The sequence below is a fragment of the Thalassophryne amazonica genome, chromosome 14, assembly GCF_902500255.1.
Source record: "Thalassophryne amazonica chromosome 14, fThaAma1.1, whole genome shotgun sequence".
NCBI lineage: Eukaryota > Metazoa > Chordata > Actinopteri > Batrachoidiformes > Batrachoididae > Thalassophryne > Thalassophryne amazonica.
The window spans coordinates 96,576,618-96,594,516 of record NC_047116.1 but is presented as its reverse complement, the minus strand read 5'-3'; the positions used below and the strand labels follow the sequence as shown (position 1 = coordinate 96,594,516).

General features: G+C 46.9%; 1 protein-coding gene across 5 annotated transcripts in view; it reads right to left on the bottom strand.

Annotated features, from left to right (window-relative positions):
- The window catches only part of dgkh (diacylglycerol kinase, eta), an 80,424-nt gene that overhangs the window by 9,995 nt on the left and 52,530 nt on the right, over positions 1–17,899 (bottom strand). For 4 of the 5 annotated variants that reach the window (XM_034186195.1, XM_034186193.1, XM_034186198.1 and 1 more), the window contains exons 20-22: positions 16,601–16,693; positions 16,388–16,507; positions 16,143–16,248 (exon numbers count right to left, since the gene is read on the bottom strand). In XM_034186195.1, coding sequence (XP_034042086.1) covers positions 16,143–16,248; positions 16,388–16,507; positions 16,601–16,693 — 319 coding nt within the window. The remainder of the gene's footprint in view (positions 1–16,142; positions 16,249–16,387; positions 16,508–16,600; positions 16,694–17,899) is intronic. The other variant, XM_034186194.1, reaches the window with a different exon arrangement.

The following is a 17,899-nucleotide window of genomic DNA, read 5'->3' as shown; positions in this document are numbered from 1 at the left end:
GTCCTCACTCGCTCACAGACACACAGACGCACACGCGTAGAAAAGGAGGGGAAGGAGCACCCGAGGGGAGTCACAGGAGACGGGGAGAGGGGGAGACGGGGAGCAACGGCGCCGGCAGCTAGCAGAGGAAGGAAAGGGTTGTCACAACACGGCAGCAAGCCAATCACTTCCCAGAGAGGTCTGGGACATGCAAATAGTCCACCAGATCAGGACTCAGAAAAAAAGGAGGTAAAGGAGGCGGAGGTTTGTGCGCTCGGCAGGAAACGCAGCCCGACTCCTCAGAGAGCAGAGAGAAGGAGACGCAGACATTCTCACGCTCCACCTGACTTGACTTATTTCTGTCTTATCTGATGATGTCATTTTGTGGAATTTTTATCATTTTTCAAGGAGTGTCAGAAAAGACGCACTATCAGGTGGCACAGGTCGGGACTTGAACCGTGGGACGCTGCAGGCACCTCACCCACCCATCCACCAGCACGCCAACGACTTTCTTTTTGAAAACATTTAGGAACTTCCATGAATCCTGCTTTGAGTGTGACGGAGGAGTGACGTCGCCTAACCGAGCCATCTGTAGTCACCGCTGGACGACGGCGTGAATCAGGTGGACGCGGTGAAGGTTCAAACTTCAAACACGGACTCTGTCAAACACTGAGGACAGCCTGTTTGTCGTCCCTCAGTCAAGATGTCTTCATGAAGGAGCAGAGAACATCAATTACAGCTAAATCGTGCATTTGTACAAACACCATATTTGGCATGATGGTTCCCAAGGTAGGACTTAGCAGATCTCATCGATTCATGTCAAGTCAAGTCTGGGACCATGCACTGGTGCTGCGCTTAACCGCACCCACAACACCATGGAAACGCCTTGAGTTCTGGGTGTCAATCACCCAGGCAGACAACCGATCTATCCGCACCTCTCTAAAATAACCATCTATCTGCCGTAACCAGGTGAACCATGAAGTTCCCCTTGACCTTCTCCAGCTACTGGGGTCCTCAACACTCAGGCATTTGGATCACACACAAAGACACGGGACACACGGACAAAATGTTGTAGCTGACGCTCCCTCACAGTGCAAGTGATCCTTCTCATCCTAGTCTGTCTTAGTAACCACTCGCCTGGTACTAAGTTATTCCTGTGGTACCCAAGTATCCTCCGAAGACCCCCAGTACCAAAGACATCAACTCATCACCTGGTTAGCATCCAAGTCTCACAACCATACAGCAAGACGGACAACAACAGGACCCTAAACACTTGGGCCTGTATCCATGAAGCAGCCTAAGACTAAAAATAGCTCCTTGTGACATTATCCATCCATCCATCCATCCATCCATCCATCCATCCATCCATTTTCTTCCACTTATCCTAGGTCAAGTCGCGGGGACAGCAGCTCAAGGAAAGCCGCCAGACCTCCCGATCAACACACACCTCCCCCAACTCCTCCGGGGGAACCCTGAGGCGTTCCCAAGCCAGCTGAGAGACGTAGTCCCTCCAGCATGATCTGGGTCTTCCTCCTCCCGATGGGATGTGCCCAGAACACCTCTCCAGCGAGGTGTCCAGGGGGCATCCGGCAAAGATGCCCTAGCCACCTCAGCTGGCTCCTTTCGACGTGGAGGAGCAGCGGCTCGACTCCAAGCTCCTCCGGAGTGACAGTGCTCCTCACCCTATCTCTAAGGGAGCACCCAGCCACCCTGTGGAGGAAACTCATCTCGGCTGCTTGTACTCGTGATCTTGTTCTTTCGGTCATGAGCCAAATCTCATGACTATAGCTGAGGGTCGGAACGTAGATCAATTGATAAATCAAGAGCTTTGCCCCCCTGCTCAGCTCTCTCTTCACCACGACGGTCCGATACAGGGACCGCATCACTGCAGACGCTGAACCGATCCGTCTATCGATCTCACGCTCTCCTCCACCTGAGGCAAGGACACGCGAATGACCTGACGAGGGCAAGGCACCTTTTTCCGGTCGAGACCCATGGCCTCGGATTTGGAGGTGCTGAGCTTCATCCCAGACGCTTCACACTCGGCTGCAAACCGCCCCAGTGCACGCTGAAGGTCCTGGTTTGACGAAGCCAACAGGACCACATCATCCGCAAACAGCAGAGATGAGATTCTGTGGCTCCCAAACCGGACCCTTTCTACATCCTGGCTGTGCCTAGAAATTCTGTCCATAAAAGTAATGAACAGAACCGGTGACAAAGGGCAGCCCTGGCGGAGGCCAACGTGCACTGGAAACAGGCTTGACTTACTACCGGCAATGCGAACCAAGCTCCTGCTGTGGTCGTACAGGGACCGGATAGCCCTTAGCAAAGGACCCCGGACCCCGTACTCCTGGAGCACTCCCCACAGGGTGCCTTCTCCAGATCCACAAAGCACATGTGGATTGGTTGGGGGAACTCCCATGAACCCTCGAGCACCCGACGGAGGGTGTAGAGCTGGTCCAGTGTGCTGCGACCAGGATGAAAACGAATGCTCCTCTCCAGCACCCTGGAATAGACCTTACCGTGGAGACTGAGGAGTGTGATCCCCCTGTAGTTGGAACACACCCTCTGGTCCCCCTTCTTAAACAGAGGGACCACCACTCCGGTCTGCCAATCCAGGGGTACTGTCCCCGACCGCCACGCGATGTTGCAGAGACGTGTCAACCAGGACAGTTCCACAACATCCAGAGACTTAAGGTACTCAGGACGGATTTTGTCCACCCCAGGAGCCTTGCCACCAAGGAGCTTTCTGACCACCTCGGTGACAACGGCCTGGGTGATGGACGAGTCCACATCTGAGTCCCCAGTCTCTGCTTCCTCTTCAGAAGACGTGACGATGGGATTGAGGAGATCCTCGAAGCATTCCTTCCACCACCCAACAACATCCCCAGTCAGGGTCAACAGCTCCCAAACCACACTATAGACAGTGTTGGCGGAGAGCTGCTTCCGCCTCCTGAAGCGTTGGATGGTTTGCCAGAATTTCTTCAAGGCCGAGCAATAATCCTCCTCCATGGCCTCTCCGAACTCCTCCCAGACCCGAGTTTTTGCCTCTGCAACCTCACAGGCTGCAGCACACTTGGCCTGCCGGTACCTGTCAGCTGCCTCCGGGGTCCCACCTACCAACAAAGACAAGTAGGACTCCTTCTTCAGCTTGACGGCATCCCTTACTTCTGGCGTCCACCACCAGGTTCGGGGATTGCCGCTGCGACAGGCACCAGAGACCTTGCGACCACAGCTGCAGGCGGCCGCATCGACAATGAAGGTGGAGAACATGGTCCACTCGGACTCCATGTCTCCAACCTCCCCCGGGATCTGGGAGAAGCTCTCCCGGAGGTGGGAGTTGAAGACCTCGCTGACAGAGGGTTCCGCCAGTCATTCCCAGCAGACCCTCACGATACGCTTGGACCTGCCAGGTCTGACCGGCTTCCTCCCCTCCCAGCAGCTTGAACTCACCACCAGGTGGTGATCGGTCGACAGCTCAGCCCCTCTCTTCAACTGAGTGTCCGAGACACGTGGCCAAAGGTCAGATGATATCGCTACAAAGTCGATCATCGACCTCCGGCTCAGGGTGTCCTGATGCCACATGCACTTATGGACACCCCTGTGCTCGAACATGGTGTTCATGATGGACAAACTGTGGCTAGCACAGAAGTCCAACAACTGAACACCACTCGGGTTCAGATCGGGGAGGCCGTGCTTCCCAATCACGCCCCTCCAGGTCTCACTGTCGCCGCCCACGTGGGCGTTGAAGTCCCCCAGGAGAACAACGGAGTCCTCGGTCTGAGCACTATCTAGTACCCCTCCCAGAGACTCCAAGAAGGTTGGGTACTCTGCACTGCTGCTTGGCCCATAGGCCGAGACAACAGTGAGAGACCTGTCCCCGACCCGAAGGCATAGGGACACGACCCTCTCGTTCACCGGGGTAAACTCCAACACATGGCGACTGAGCTGGGGAGCAATAAGTAATGCTACCCCAGCTCGCCGCCTCTCCTCGTGAGCAACGCCACAAAAGTGGAGCATCCAGCCCCTCTCCAGGAGTTGGGTACCAGAGCCCAAGCTGTGTGTGGAGGTGAGCCCGACTATCTCTAGTCGGTACCTCTCAACCTCCCGCACAAGCTCAGGCTCCTTCCTCCTGTCACCAGGAATGTCACCAGTGAGGTGACATTCCACGTCCCAACAGCCAGAGGCCGTGGGCGCGGACCGGGCCGCTGGGCCACCCGCACTCGACTGCCACCCAGTCCTCTCTGCACCCAACCCCCATGGCCCCCTCTGCAGGTGGTGAACCCACAGGAGGGCGGGCCCACATCGCTCTTTCGGGCTGAGCCCAGCCAGGCCCTGTGGGCTAAGGCCCGACCACCAGGTGCTCGCGCGCGAGCCCCAACCCCAGGCCTGGCTCCAGGGTGGGGCCCCGGCTCCACCATACAGGGCGACATCTCGGTCCTTGATTTTGTGTCAGTCGTGGGAGCTTTTGAACTGCCCTTAGTCTGGCCCGTCACGTAGGACCTGTTTGCCATGGGAGACCCTACCAGGGACACGAAGCCCCCGACAACGTAGCTCCTAGGATCATCTGGGAACGCAAACTCCCCCACCACGATAAGGTGGCAGTTCGAGGGGGATTCTCCTTGTGACATTATTCTAAGAAAAATCTCAGAATTCCTTGAATTCTTAGTCATTTCTTAGAATTGTCCCTTAATAAGATGAAAGTTGTCCACAAACCACCTTAGACCTTAAGAGAGCTCCTAAGGTACCAAACTGGTAAGAGGAGGGAGGAGGACTTTTAAGAAGAATATGAGTGTCTTAAGTAGACGAGATGGCAGGAAAGACAGAGAGGAAGCAGAGACATTCTTTGTATGTAGGATGACAGTGAGTCAGTAACACGCTATCAGCTTGATCTATGTCATTATTTTATGTTAATTTATTGTCTTAATGTATTAATGTTTAGGTTCTTGCTATCATATACGCACTGTTAATATTATCATTATTTTTTATTATTAACAGTATTATTAATATTGTTCTTTTTTTTATTATTACCATTTTGCCATTTGATTTTAAATGGATCACAATGGAAATAAGTGTTTTCACTTTCTTGTGTCATGCGTGTATTTTTAATGTATTTACAATAATATTATGTGCTCACAATGAACATACTAAATAAACTCATGCACGCATGCTTTTAATATATAAAAATTCGGCGTGTGAATGAGGTACGTTCAAACATTTTCAAGCTGTGTAACAATTCATTTAATTTTGCTAAGTTTCATCATCATGACATTAATTTAATTTGCACGATTCCACATGTCTTAATTAGGTTATATGATCGGTTGATTTTACTGTCCATTCATAACTAGGAGGGCAGAGTGCATTTGTTTTTTATTTCTACACCCCTTTCCATGACAAGCAATCACAGTTCTTAGAGGACTGCATCATACCTAGCAACGGGGTCAGCCCTCCTCACAAAGATAGGAGTTTGTGTCCCCTCCTTGCTTAGACTTGCTCTCAGACACCTGCTGGCTCATTCGGGCTGAGATTTCTTGCCAGGAAATTTTAGGCTCAGTTAGGAGCTCTTTGAGAGGACTTTGAGATGCTTCACAGATACGGGCCCTGGACCTTTGTTTGCTTGAAAAATATCGGCATCACCAAACACCTCTGTGCAGTGACTTCATAACTCCATAAGTTCTTCCCAGGCGCCTCTCAATCTCAAAAGCCGAGGACCCAGAGACATGCATGTCATCACCCAGTCCAACACCCAGTCCAACACCCAGTCCAACACCCAGTCCATCACCCAGTCCATCACCCAGTCCAACACCCAGTCCATCACTGAGTCCAACACTCAGTCCGTGCAAGCACTGAACAGTGTAGGAGCCAGAACATATCCCTGATGAACACTGATTGGCCACTTGAAAATTCAAGATGGCTGCCAAAATAACCTACAGAAAATTACTTTTTGCATGTAAATGCTCCAATCAGTGAATCTGTTTTATAACATCAGTGAAATCAAAGATAGCATCTAACTTAAAAAAAAGAGATAAATTGAATTTGAGGATAAGTGTTGCCAGATCACAAGTAAATGCGCTTGGAGTCCTCAGGACAATGGTGTAAATAATATTTGAGTGCTAAAATACCCCTCTAGTGGGAAATAATATAACAGTATAATGTCTAATGGCTTTCTTTTCGTACCACCAACGAGAGCAATTTCTGCAGGTCAAAGGTACAAACATGGGGAGCAATTTTGCTCCCAGTTATGCTAATTTATATGTTGGATATTTTGAACAACAGTGTATCTTTAATGAGAACAGAAATCCTTTTTTTTATCACAATATCATTACATACTCGTATTACAGATATCTTGATGATATTCTGTGGCTTTTTAAAGGGTCCCAAACTGAACTGCAAGAATTTACAATTTACCTCAATACAGTCAGGTCAGATTTAAAGTTTTTAGTGGAATATGACTCTCAATGTGTACATTTCAATTTATTTATTTTCATTTTTATATAGCGCCAAATCACAACAAGGTTGCCTCAAGGAGCTTCACACAAGTCTAACCTTACCAACCCCCAGAGCAACACTGATAAGGAAAAACTCCCTCTGAGGAAGAAACCTCAAGCAGACCAGACTCAAAGGGGTGACCCTCTGCTTGGGCCATGATACAGACACAAATCACCAAACAATTTCCTTGATATGTGGATTAAAACAGAGGAGGGGAATCTCGTTACAAGTTTTACATGTTTTTTCCCATACATTATCAAAAACCAAAAATTTCTGTTAAAATCTCAAATATTTCATATTTCAAATATACAGAATTGTTCATATTTGTCTAGTTGGCATGTTTAATTTTATGATTATACAATTTAGGGTTTGTCCACATGAGTGTGCAAAGTTCTGGAAGGGAACTCACAAAGAGGTGGGATTTAAACACGATATGATCTATCAAGGTCAAAAGAAAATCCGGCGGGTGCTGATAGTGTCCTTTTTCAGAATCAGAATCAGAATCAGAATCGCCTTTACTGTCATTGTAATTTGCATTGCAACGAGATTTGAGTGCAACTCCAAAAGGTGCTTTCCGTGGTGCGAGTAACTTTTAGCCAAATAAAAGATAATAAAATTTAACAATAAATTGTTCCGAGTATATGTACAACTAAATAAACATAAGATAAAATAAAATAAAATAAAATGTGGACCAAGTAAAATGTAAAACGAGAATTATGTATAACTGTGGGATCATACTGCACGGGAATATTGCACATGGTTTACAGATATTGCACAAGAAACTTGAAGGTGCGGATTAGAGTGATTTGTTATTGTTCAGTGCAGTGATCGCTCTGGGGAGAAAGCTGTCCCTGAGTCTGTCTGTCCTAGTTTTGATTGACCTATACCGTCGGCCGGAGGGTCGTAGGTCAAACAGGTGGTTGCTGGGGTGGGATGTGTCTTTGCTGATGCTGGCAGCTCTGCTGAGGTAGCGAGAGCTGGCAATGTCTTCCAGGCTGGGCAGAGAGCAGCCAGTGATCCCCTGGGCCGTTTTAATCACCCTCTGCAGTGCTCTCCTGTCTGCTGCTGAGCACCCCCCGTACCACGCTGTGATGTAGTACGTGAGAATGCTCTCGATGGTGGCTCTGTAGAACAACACCAGCAGCTTCTCCTCTAGATTGTTTCTCCTGAGCACCCTCAGGAAGTGGAGTCGCTGCTGGGCTTTCTTCACCACCACTGTGGTGTTAGCAGTCCAGGAGAGGCTGTCAGAGAGCTGCACTCCCAGGAACCTGATGGAGCTGACCATTTCCACACAATCCCCTTGGATGTAGAGCGGGGCTGGGTCAGCCCTGTTCTTCCTGAAGTCAGGACGGACAGGGCTACCAGCGCATGAACACGCTCAGTTGTGTGGCAGAGTTTGTGTGCAACAAAGCACAAGGTGCTCACTTTAAGTGCATGTCCTCCTGATCCCCCCATTTTCAGACAACAGAAGGACTCACTGCAAGAAATGATTTAAAAGAAGGTCACGTCTGGACTTGAGGAAATTCTCATTTACAGTGAGAGTAGTGGATCTGTGGAACAGCCTACAGGAGGATATAGTAACAGCGGTCAGTGTAATTAGTTTGAAGAACAGATTAGATAAATACGGGAAAAATAATATTAGTAATTACAAAATAAGATATATCAATATAACTTTCTGCTATTCGACTCCTAAGCTGTCTTCTGTGTATATTAGATCTGGGTAAAGATGCATCTTGCACCTGCCTCCAGTAACTTAAGAGGCTGATTTAATGTCATTTTACACTTACAGATATTAACAAAATCCTTGTTTACATCACAATACTGCCCACCATCAACTGTGCATTTACTCTGAGTAAAAAACCCACAAAACGGTCTCCACCCCAACACACAAGCGTCTGGAATATTAGTAAATCAGGTCCTAAATCTGAACACACTGAAATCTGATATATTTAAATTTTAACAGTTTCATACCTTGAAAAAAAATCTTTTTTGTTATAATATGTCAACATGTCAGGAAACGTGATTCATCTGCCAGTGGAACATTATATTTATGTTCAATCATTTCTCTTCATAGGTTGTTTGGTGTTGTGTGGCTGGGGTGCCTGGCTGGCTTTTGTTTCTGTTTTCTGTCTTTCCTTCCAGGTGGCATGCATTCAGGACTGAGTGGCTGATGTGTGGCTGAGTTATCAGGACCTCACCCTGATCACCTGAGGCTTGTCATGTGCAGCTCGTCAGGACTCACAGCTGTGGTGCATCTGTATGGATTGGGGCATGGTGGCATTTAAGTCTGGAGTACACAGTGTGTATTTGCCAGAGACTCGACCTTGTGACCAGACGGGTGAGATCGACGTTTGGAGAACCATCTCATCATTATGGATGCAGAGACCGTACCAGGTTTGATGCCATGGTCTGTGAAAGAGGAGGGGGTGAGGTCTCACGCTCGTCAGCACACTTCCTGAGGTACTTTAGGTTTTGTGACTAACATGAGTACAGTCAATAGATGTGGTGTCCCTCACACCTTATTATATTGAGCTGTTATGTTAGTCGTTTAATCAGCTTCCACTGCAGTGGAGAATTGAACTGGGTGTTCCATGCCTGCAGGGTGGGAAGCTGATTGGTGATTAAGCCAGGAAGTGTTTGCTGATTATGTACACCTTTGAGTGGTCTCTCTGTGTGTGGAGTGGTGGACTCACATTATGGTTTCTTCTTTCACAGACTCGGTTGGTCGCGGCCACCTGGGGGGTGTCGGCGGGGTCCTTGGGTCCGAACTGTTCTGGCTCCAGACCGTTTGTGCTGCTGGGAGCACGCCGTTTTTCCACCTCGCCAGGCCGCGCACTTATTGGTTATTAATTGAGCACTCACTGTTATGTCATTAAATTCTGTTATCCTTTGAACCGTGCTCTGTTTCCTTTATGCTGGGTCCTGTCAAACGCTGGGTCGGTGCTCCGACTGCGTCCGACACATAACAGTAGTCTCTGGCCAATACATCACGGACCCAGCGGTAGCAGAGGCGGTACTGTGCCGGGAAGGCGGCAGCAGACGTCAGAAGTTATCCGGATCAGTTGCGGGTGCTCTCCGCCCGGATGGTGCATTTCGGAGAACCGATTATTGAATAGTGATTTGAGCTCTCTTGCAGCCATGTTCCTGTGGTGTTGCCTTATCTGTGGGTTTGTTGTGGAGTGTGAATAGCGACGGCTTCGTGTCACACTTCGTCCGGATAAGAGGTAAAACGGGAGCTGCATGAGTGTGTGTTTAATGGGTGAACGCGCACGGCGGAGTTCTGTGGCACGGGTCGCTGTGCGTCCTGTTGTTACAGTTGTAGCCCCGTCTCCCCGGGTGAAGATAGCTACTGCGTCTGTTGTGTCAGCTTCGGCGTAATTTAGTTGAAGCACATTTTGGTTGTGTGTTACACGTAGCTGCGCACAGGAAAAGCAGCGTGAGTTGTTTTCTCGGTTACCAAAGGGTTTTTTTATTTTTAGCACTTTGGCTCCCCCTGTTGGTGACTGAGTCACATTACCGTCATAGCTCTTAAGGTGGAACAGGTGTGTTCCATTTGTTTGAGCTTAACGGTATAAGTCACTTATTAGTTTTGTGTTGGTTCATTTTTTGTGGCGGTTTTTTGAGTTGGTTTTTGTGTGGGATGTTCAGCACTATTAGTGTTCTGGGGTCGTGAACGTGTAGGCTGTCTGGAGCATAGAAGGGACCCAGGTGACTTTATGTTAGTCTGTTAGTCTTTCTTTTTTATTTCTTTTGGTTTCACCTCCCAGGGTTTGATGGGACGGTCCTCTGGGGGGTGATGGGGGGGGGGGAATTGGGTTGTTTTTTCTTTTTTCTTTTTTTTTGTTTTTGTTGTGCCCTCTCTTCTCCTCTGGCTCCAGCCGTGTGAGCCATACGTTGTCGGCGTTGCTGGAGTGGTGCAGTTTGGTTATGCTGGGCGTTTCCCAGGTAACCTCTGCACCCGGGGGGGGTTTAGGGTGTTTTTTTTTTTTTGTTGATTCCCTGTTCCACCTCCGGCTTCAGCGCGCCTTTGAGCCGTATGCCATCGGCGTAGCTGAGGTTTGGGGCAGTGGAATATACCCGCAGCTGGTGGCTGGTTTAAAAGTCAGAGGGGTGGCGCCGTTTTGTGCCGTGTGCCATTACCGTTGTTCCACTCCTCCCGGTTGACTTTTTGGGTATAGTCGTGGTTGGTGACACTGGACGTACTTCCAGTTTCCACTGCGCTGAGGGGTGGGGTTGGGGTTGTTTTGTTTGTATGTTTTTTTTTCTTTTGTTTTTCCCCCCAGTTTCCGCCCTCAGGGTGTGACTGAGGTGTCCTCTGGGGGGGAAAGGGCTGTGGGTCCATCTAGCCATAGACGGCCGGGGCTGGGTCTGTTAAGTCATGAGGGGGGGCGTCTCCTGGGGTTTGATGGAACGGTCCTCTGGGAGGCGCTGGGAGTCCCCGTGGGTGACTTTGGATCCCAGAGGGACCTCGGCTGTGGTTATTACTCCTGGAGCTGGCGGAATGTCCTCTGGGGGGTGTTGGTCTCTACATGTCGTCCGGGGGGGGGGGGGGGGGGGGGGGGGTGTTAGGGTTTTTGTTTTGTTTGCAAGCTTAAGTTTGGGTTGTGTTTTTCTTTTCTCCTCTTCCCGGGGTTTGATGGGACGGTCCTCTGCGGAGGGGGGGGGGGGGGGGGGTTTGGTTGTTTGTGTTTGTCTTTTTTGTTTTATGACTAAACAGACTCTAAACATGTTCGGACAAGTGCTGACTGCACAGGTTCAAGAACTCCTGGCCACACCTGTGCAAATTGAATGACAGAAACAAAGGCAAAGATGTAGTCAGAGGAGAAGACGTCAACAGTTCTGTTAGATGAAGATTCAGTTGGAAGATGAATGCAGATACGGTTTCCAGCCATGGTCCCTGGAGGGGGGTGTTTTTCCTGGGCCAGGTTTGTGTGGTCGCTGGGAGGCTTCCCGTGAGGGTGGGGTGCTGTTGTGTGGCTGGGGTGCCTGGCTGGCTTTTGTTTCTGTTTTCTGTCTTTCCTTCCAGGTGGCATGCGTTCAGGACTGAGTGGCTGATGTGTGGCTGAGTTATCAGGACCTCACCCTGATCACCTGAGGCTTGTCATGTGCAGCTCGTCAGGACTCACAGCTGTGGTGCATCTGTATGGATTGGGGCATGGTGGCATTTAAGTCTGGCTCCAGACCGTTTGTGCTGCTGGGAGCGCGCCGTTTTTCCACCTCGCCAGACCACGCACTTATTGGTTATTAATTGAGCACTCACTGTTATGTCATTAAATTCTGTTATCCTTTGAACCGTGCTCTGTTTCCTTTATGCTGGGTTCTGTCAAACGCTGGGTCGGTGCTCCGACTGCGTCCGACACATAACAGTTTGGTATTTTTAAATATAAATAAGATGACATGGGATTAGATGCAACAGAGCAATTCATGGCAGGTCAAAGAAAGTGTACATACAGCCTCAGTGCGTCCTGGTAATGATCAATTAAAGCATTAAAATGCTGCATTAACTTAATCTCTCCCAAAATTAAAGTAGTTAAACTCACACCCTACTGTGGATCTGTGACGGGTGTGAATTAATCTCTGGCTCCTTGGCTCATATGTTCTGGCTCTACAATTAATTTAGCAATCTATCTTCACACTGGTGTTTGGCATAGAATGTGAGAAACTGACACATTGTGACCCTTTAATTAGGGCCCACAACCAGTGATGACCTAACTGGTAACACCTGAGGTTCCAATCTAGCCCCGATGATAACCATCCCAGAGTGGCATCTATATATTGGTCAGGGTCAATGAAAAACTATAGCTCAAGTCTGGGAGCCTAACCCTGGTTTCTACAACCTTGGTCAACACCCAGTCCACGCAAGCATTGAACAGTGTAGGACCCAGAACACATCCCTGAGGAACACCAATTTTCTTTGGGAAAAATACAGTTTCAATGCCTGTTGGATTCGATGGCATATGTTACCACGAAATATGATACTCAGCACATCAGATGATGCAAACTATTCCTTTTTATAATCCTATTAGTACAACCAATAACTTGCACAAGTTTTTTTTATCAAAATTGGAGGAACCTTAATATCTAATATTTGTTTGTAACTCCAAAAGTTTTTGCAACAGATTGTTCAAACTACACCTTTTTGTAATCCTTATGGTCAGACAAATCATTTTAATCCCTTTATATTCACGGTAGACTGAGACTGCAGCCTTTTGTACACCTCATAATTCCCTTTGAATAAAACCTTTGACACACAATGGAAATAGTTGGGTTTGACCCTTGACCTACAAGGCGAGCAGTATCATACTTTTCAATACACCAACAATAATGTGCATAAATATACTCCTTTTTTAATTTACATTTTTTTTATATTAAATTTGTAGCTAATATTATTGTTATTGTTTTATGTATTTTGGGGAAGATATACTTTTGTTCATTTTTAACTGTTAACATAAAAACAAAAGTTATATTAAAATATATCAATTTAACAAATATTATATCAACCTGGCTTAGTTCTGCTCCAAAGTTAATTGGATTCTGATTTCTTATTAGTGATTCTCTGTTTCAACACCTGTTTCCCTCAAATAAAATAAATCAAAAAGACTACAACAAAAACTTACTGTGTGTATTTTAAAATACCTCCGGTGAGGGCAGACGAACCCTGATGTGATCGTACAGGTGCAGTCGCTCAGGGCAACACAGAATCTGTTTGAAGAATCAGCAGAGATCTGCTGATTTCTCTTCTTGGCAAACAAGAACATTACGTGACTACAAAACTGAGAGTAAGATGAGCAGCGAACGCAACGTGTCTGGACTTCAACTGTTCTCTGAAATATGACCTCTAAGCCGGTTGAACGGTTTGAAGGACACAGCAGAATAAGACAAAGTAAGTTGGATGTTGGCTCTGAGTCCCGTTGGTGTGGTGCGTATCCCTGGATTCTGGAGCATGAAGAGGATGAGAACCTATGACTGCCCCTGTACGGAACACTGGTCCATCACCAGTTACTTTCCCAGCCAAGGCTGACACTCATTTACAGCTGGGAGAACTGGGACAAAGGAAATAAAGTGCCTTGTCCAAGGACACAGACAGGTAGTGTGACTGAGAATTGAACTCAGGTCTACCCGTGGTAGCCCCGCCTCTCCTCCTCCACAGCACCACCATTTAAAAAAGGTGTGGCCACCTTTATTGTGTGAGTGAATTAGAACAGTGATTTTCAACCTTTTTTGAGCCGCGGCACCCTTTTTATATTTACAAAATCCTGCGGCACACCACTGTCATGTGTCACGTGTCACGCACCACTAACTCGACTGTCTCTACACGGTGCGTTAGTAACACGTGCGGTACAGATATGACGTAACATAGTATACTATAGTCATGGAGCTGTATATAAGAACTAGAGAGCGCAGTCCCAATGCTGCACATTAAACGAAAACGTCCCTTCATGGACAGCGACATGACGTCTCCTAACCGGGCAAAATATTGACGAAGTACCCGGATGTTAATGCATTTTCAATGGAGATTCGCGACTGAACACACTCAGAAAAATGCTCGCAAAATACGTGTTAAAATGCCATTTTGTCCTGGATATCAAGCCAGTAAAATTAAATTACATTAACTTATGTCAGGAAAGTATTAAAGTTACTCTGACACCCACACATTCACAAATATTAGTGTTGAAAGTTACACGGATCTGCGCTGTTAAGCTGCGCTGCTCGGCTGAGCTGCTGCTGTTCAACGCAGCGCGGCTCCTAAAACCATTAAAATACATTTATATATATTATATTTTTACACAATTATCCTTTATTGACCGAGTTTCATTCATGAAGTCAGCGGTGTGTCTGTGTGTGTGCACATTTCTGTGTGTGTGGCAGCACAGCGCGGGTCATTAATCTCATTATTTTAAGGTGCAAAACAAAAAAAAAAAACTCCCTAGTCTTGTCGAACAAGTTTTAGTCACTAACGACCAGTGATGCCAGTAATGCGTTACTTAGTAACGCGTTACTCTAATCTAACCACTTTTTTTAGTAACAAGTAATCTAACGCATTAATCTTTCCAAAATCAGTAATCAAACTAAAGTTACTTCTCCAAGTCACTGTGCGTTACTATTATTTTTGCATTGTGGGTCGATAGCAGCATTAAACTTGGTCAGGAGGTCGGGGTTCGACTGAACTGCCCACTTTAAGCGAGTTGTGAGCTTTTCATCTGCGGTTTTCTACAGCAGCTACGACTCGTCCAGACCTCTTAAAGTGCGGTGACAACAGCACACCTGCACTGAACTTTACAGACATTTTTATGCTTTTTTTTCTCCTTTATTTAGAATTCTGATCTGAGATGCTCCGTATCTGCTGGTTAAAAACAGCTGATCCTCCACGACGCGTCAACAACTAACACTATTTTCCACTCAAATGCACCTAAACTCTCTTTCTGAGGACCACATGATGTGAAAACACAATAAAAATTTCATACCTGTAAATCTGGTCATGTTTTCTGCATAAATAAATGTTAGCCATTCTTTGTGCTCAAACACCAAAGCAGGGGCGAATCCAGAAGGAATGGGGGCGTGGGGCAGGGATGTGCCCCCCCCACAACACCCCTAGATTAAAGGTACAGTTTTGAAGCCTTTTTTTTACTACAACTATACTAATACTACTTATAATAATAATAATTTCGACAAGTAAAATGTTAAGAGAGAATTTAAATGTTAGAAAAATGTTAGAAAGAATTTAATAGTTACATTTATAAACAATGTAGGTTAGAAATTGCAAGTTTTACTGTTACCTCATATTTAACTGTGACAATATGAGGTCAAGAAAGATGTCTTTATTTTACTTTTTATAAAACAAGTATTTATTTTCATTGAAGTCAAGAAAGGGTGACTATAAAGTGAGTGTCATGTTGAGGTGGCAGAGGGCTGTTGTCAGCACCTGGGGAAAGTAACTAAAAAAAGTAACTAGTAATCTAACTTAGTTACTTTTACAATTGAGTAATCAGTAAAGTAACTAAGTCACTTTTTCAAGGAGTAATCAGTAATCAGTAATTGGATTACTTTTTCAAAGTAACTGTGGCAACACTGCTAACGACAAGAATTTTAACTAGGCATTGGTCTAGCAGTGGAAAATATCAACTAGACATAAGTGAAATTAATGATCCGTGTCATCGGGTGACACAGGTACCGCAGGAGTCATACAGCTGTTTATCATCCAAATATCACGGACAAAGTGACAACAATAACCAAAACCACTTACTTATGGAAGGAAATATTGTCTCCCTTGTTCTTCCGTTTGTGACTTTGCCAACATGCGCAGCTTTCCAGCAAATTCCACCTGTCTCTTGACGAGACTAAGTGAACTTCTACGCACACAAATCACTAACTTGCCCGGAATTAAAATGGCGATCACGCCTCCTTGTCGGCACACGGCTCAGCGCTACTGCGCGCCTTGCTGCCATCTACTGGAATAAAAGAGCATTACACCATCTGCCACACTATTACAGCACATACACCCGATAATATTTGATAATTGCCCACGGCACCCCTGACAATTGATCACGGCACCCTAGGGTGCCGCGGCACCCCGGTTGAGAATCACTGAATTAGAAAGCAGACTGATCGCTGACTCCATCCTGAGCTCATTAAAGCAGCAATAAGTACAGAAGGACATGGGTTCACATCCCTACCTGACTGAGGGCTGCTCCTCTTGGGGGCCTTTTCTTTCTTGAACTTGGGCACGATGCGGAACATGCTGCTTCGGCTGTTCCTCTTGCCATACCCCAGAGAGTGGTCCTGGTACATAAGCACAGTCAACCTATAGCCTTTGCTATGCTGCTGGAACCATGTTCCACCCGCAGCAGGTCTCCACAGTTCAGCATCTGGCTAGGAGTGTGAAGGTGTATGTACTGTGTGTGTGTGAACATCTGCTCACCTCCTCATCGTCGGGCTGCAATATATGGTGGAGCCACTGGATCTCTCCCAGTTTGCTCAGTTCCAACTCCAGACCTTGGAGGGCGCCGGACAGCTGTTCCTCCTCAGGTGGGTCCAGCTGCTGCAGGAAAGAACCCAGAACTGGTCATTAGCACTTACATGAATGGCATCATCTAATGATACTGTGTGCGTGAAACATAGAAGTGGAGCTCACCAGGGAGACGCGGCCCACCAGAAGAGACTCCGTTTCATTATAGAGGGCTTTAACCGTGCTCGCCACCTCTATAGCAGTGTTCCTCGTCAGACTCTGGTGAGCAGAAACAACATTCATTCACAAAGACCTCTCACTCAAATCACCTGCGTCACACTTTTTGTTAAGTCTGATCCACAGAGGTCCTTGTCACAGTTGCAGCACGAGTAGAGACACCAACAGGTTTACCTCAAAACACAGTGATTCAAATCAGGAACAGAGCTGAGGTCAGTGCACGTGAACTCTGTGTCCGTGAGGGGAAACACAGGTAGATAATCCAGTAAACACAGCTCAAGGTCACAACAGACAGACTGACCAACAGCACCAGGTAACCACGTCAGCTGAGGCAGGTCAACTGGACGTGTTAGTTTCCTTGAAGGCATTTTATCCAGAAAAGGTTAATCAGGTCTCAGTGGAGTCGTGAGAGACTCAAATATTTATCCTCTGAGGGATCACTGATGTCACAGTGATGCAGAGAAACGCCTTAAGAGTTGTTAATCGCCGTGGTTATTTGAGCTCAGCTGTGAGCTTCCATTGTTCTCAGAGGTGAGATGACAAGTTTCAGTCTCGGTCATAAAGATGAAAGGATGGAATTACAGGGAGGAGAGAGGTAGAATGTTTCATCAGTTTAACAAAGATGGCTTTCTTGTCACCTCTTTCAAACCATCTCTGAGGTATGAACATTGTTATTTATCTCTATAGGAGCTAAGTGCATCTGGAATCCTTAGGTTTAAATCCCACTCATGCTATCTGTCTGTGTCTGTGGACAAGACACATCATCTACATGGTCTCAGTCTACAAGTGGTGTCCTGCCAGGGGGAGTCGTAGACTCTCATCCGCTTGATGCTCTGGAATCCGGAGGCAGCAGTGGGCCTTATACAGGATTTAATTCTACTTCTATCTTCAAAGCGGTGTCCTTTTTCCTTTAGATGCTGTTGGGCGGCTGAGTTGTGATCAGTGGAATTGGTCTTCTGTCTTGAGCCATTTGTTTGTTGAGCAGCTGTTTGGTTTCTCCAGTGTAGAGGTAACTGCAGTCCATGCTGCACTGAACCAAAGTCACCAGGTTGCTTTTGTGGGTGTTTTGTGGGCGGACTTTGGGGTGAACCTGTTTCTGTCTGATGATGTTGCTGGATTTAAAAAACACAAGAATGTTGTGGTTATTAAAAACATCAAGGACCTGCAGCTGGAGGCAGATGAAACAATCGTGTCTTTTGATGTGACTTCATTGTTCACCTGCATCCCCACCACTGAGGCCATCTCAGC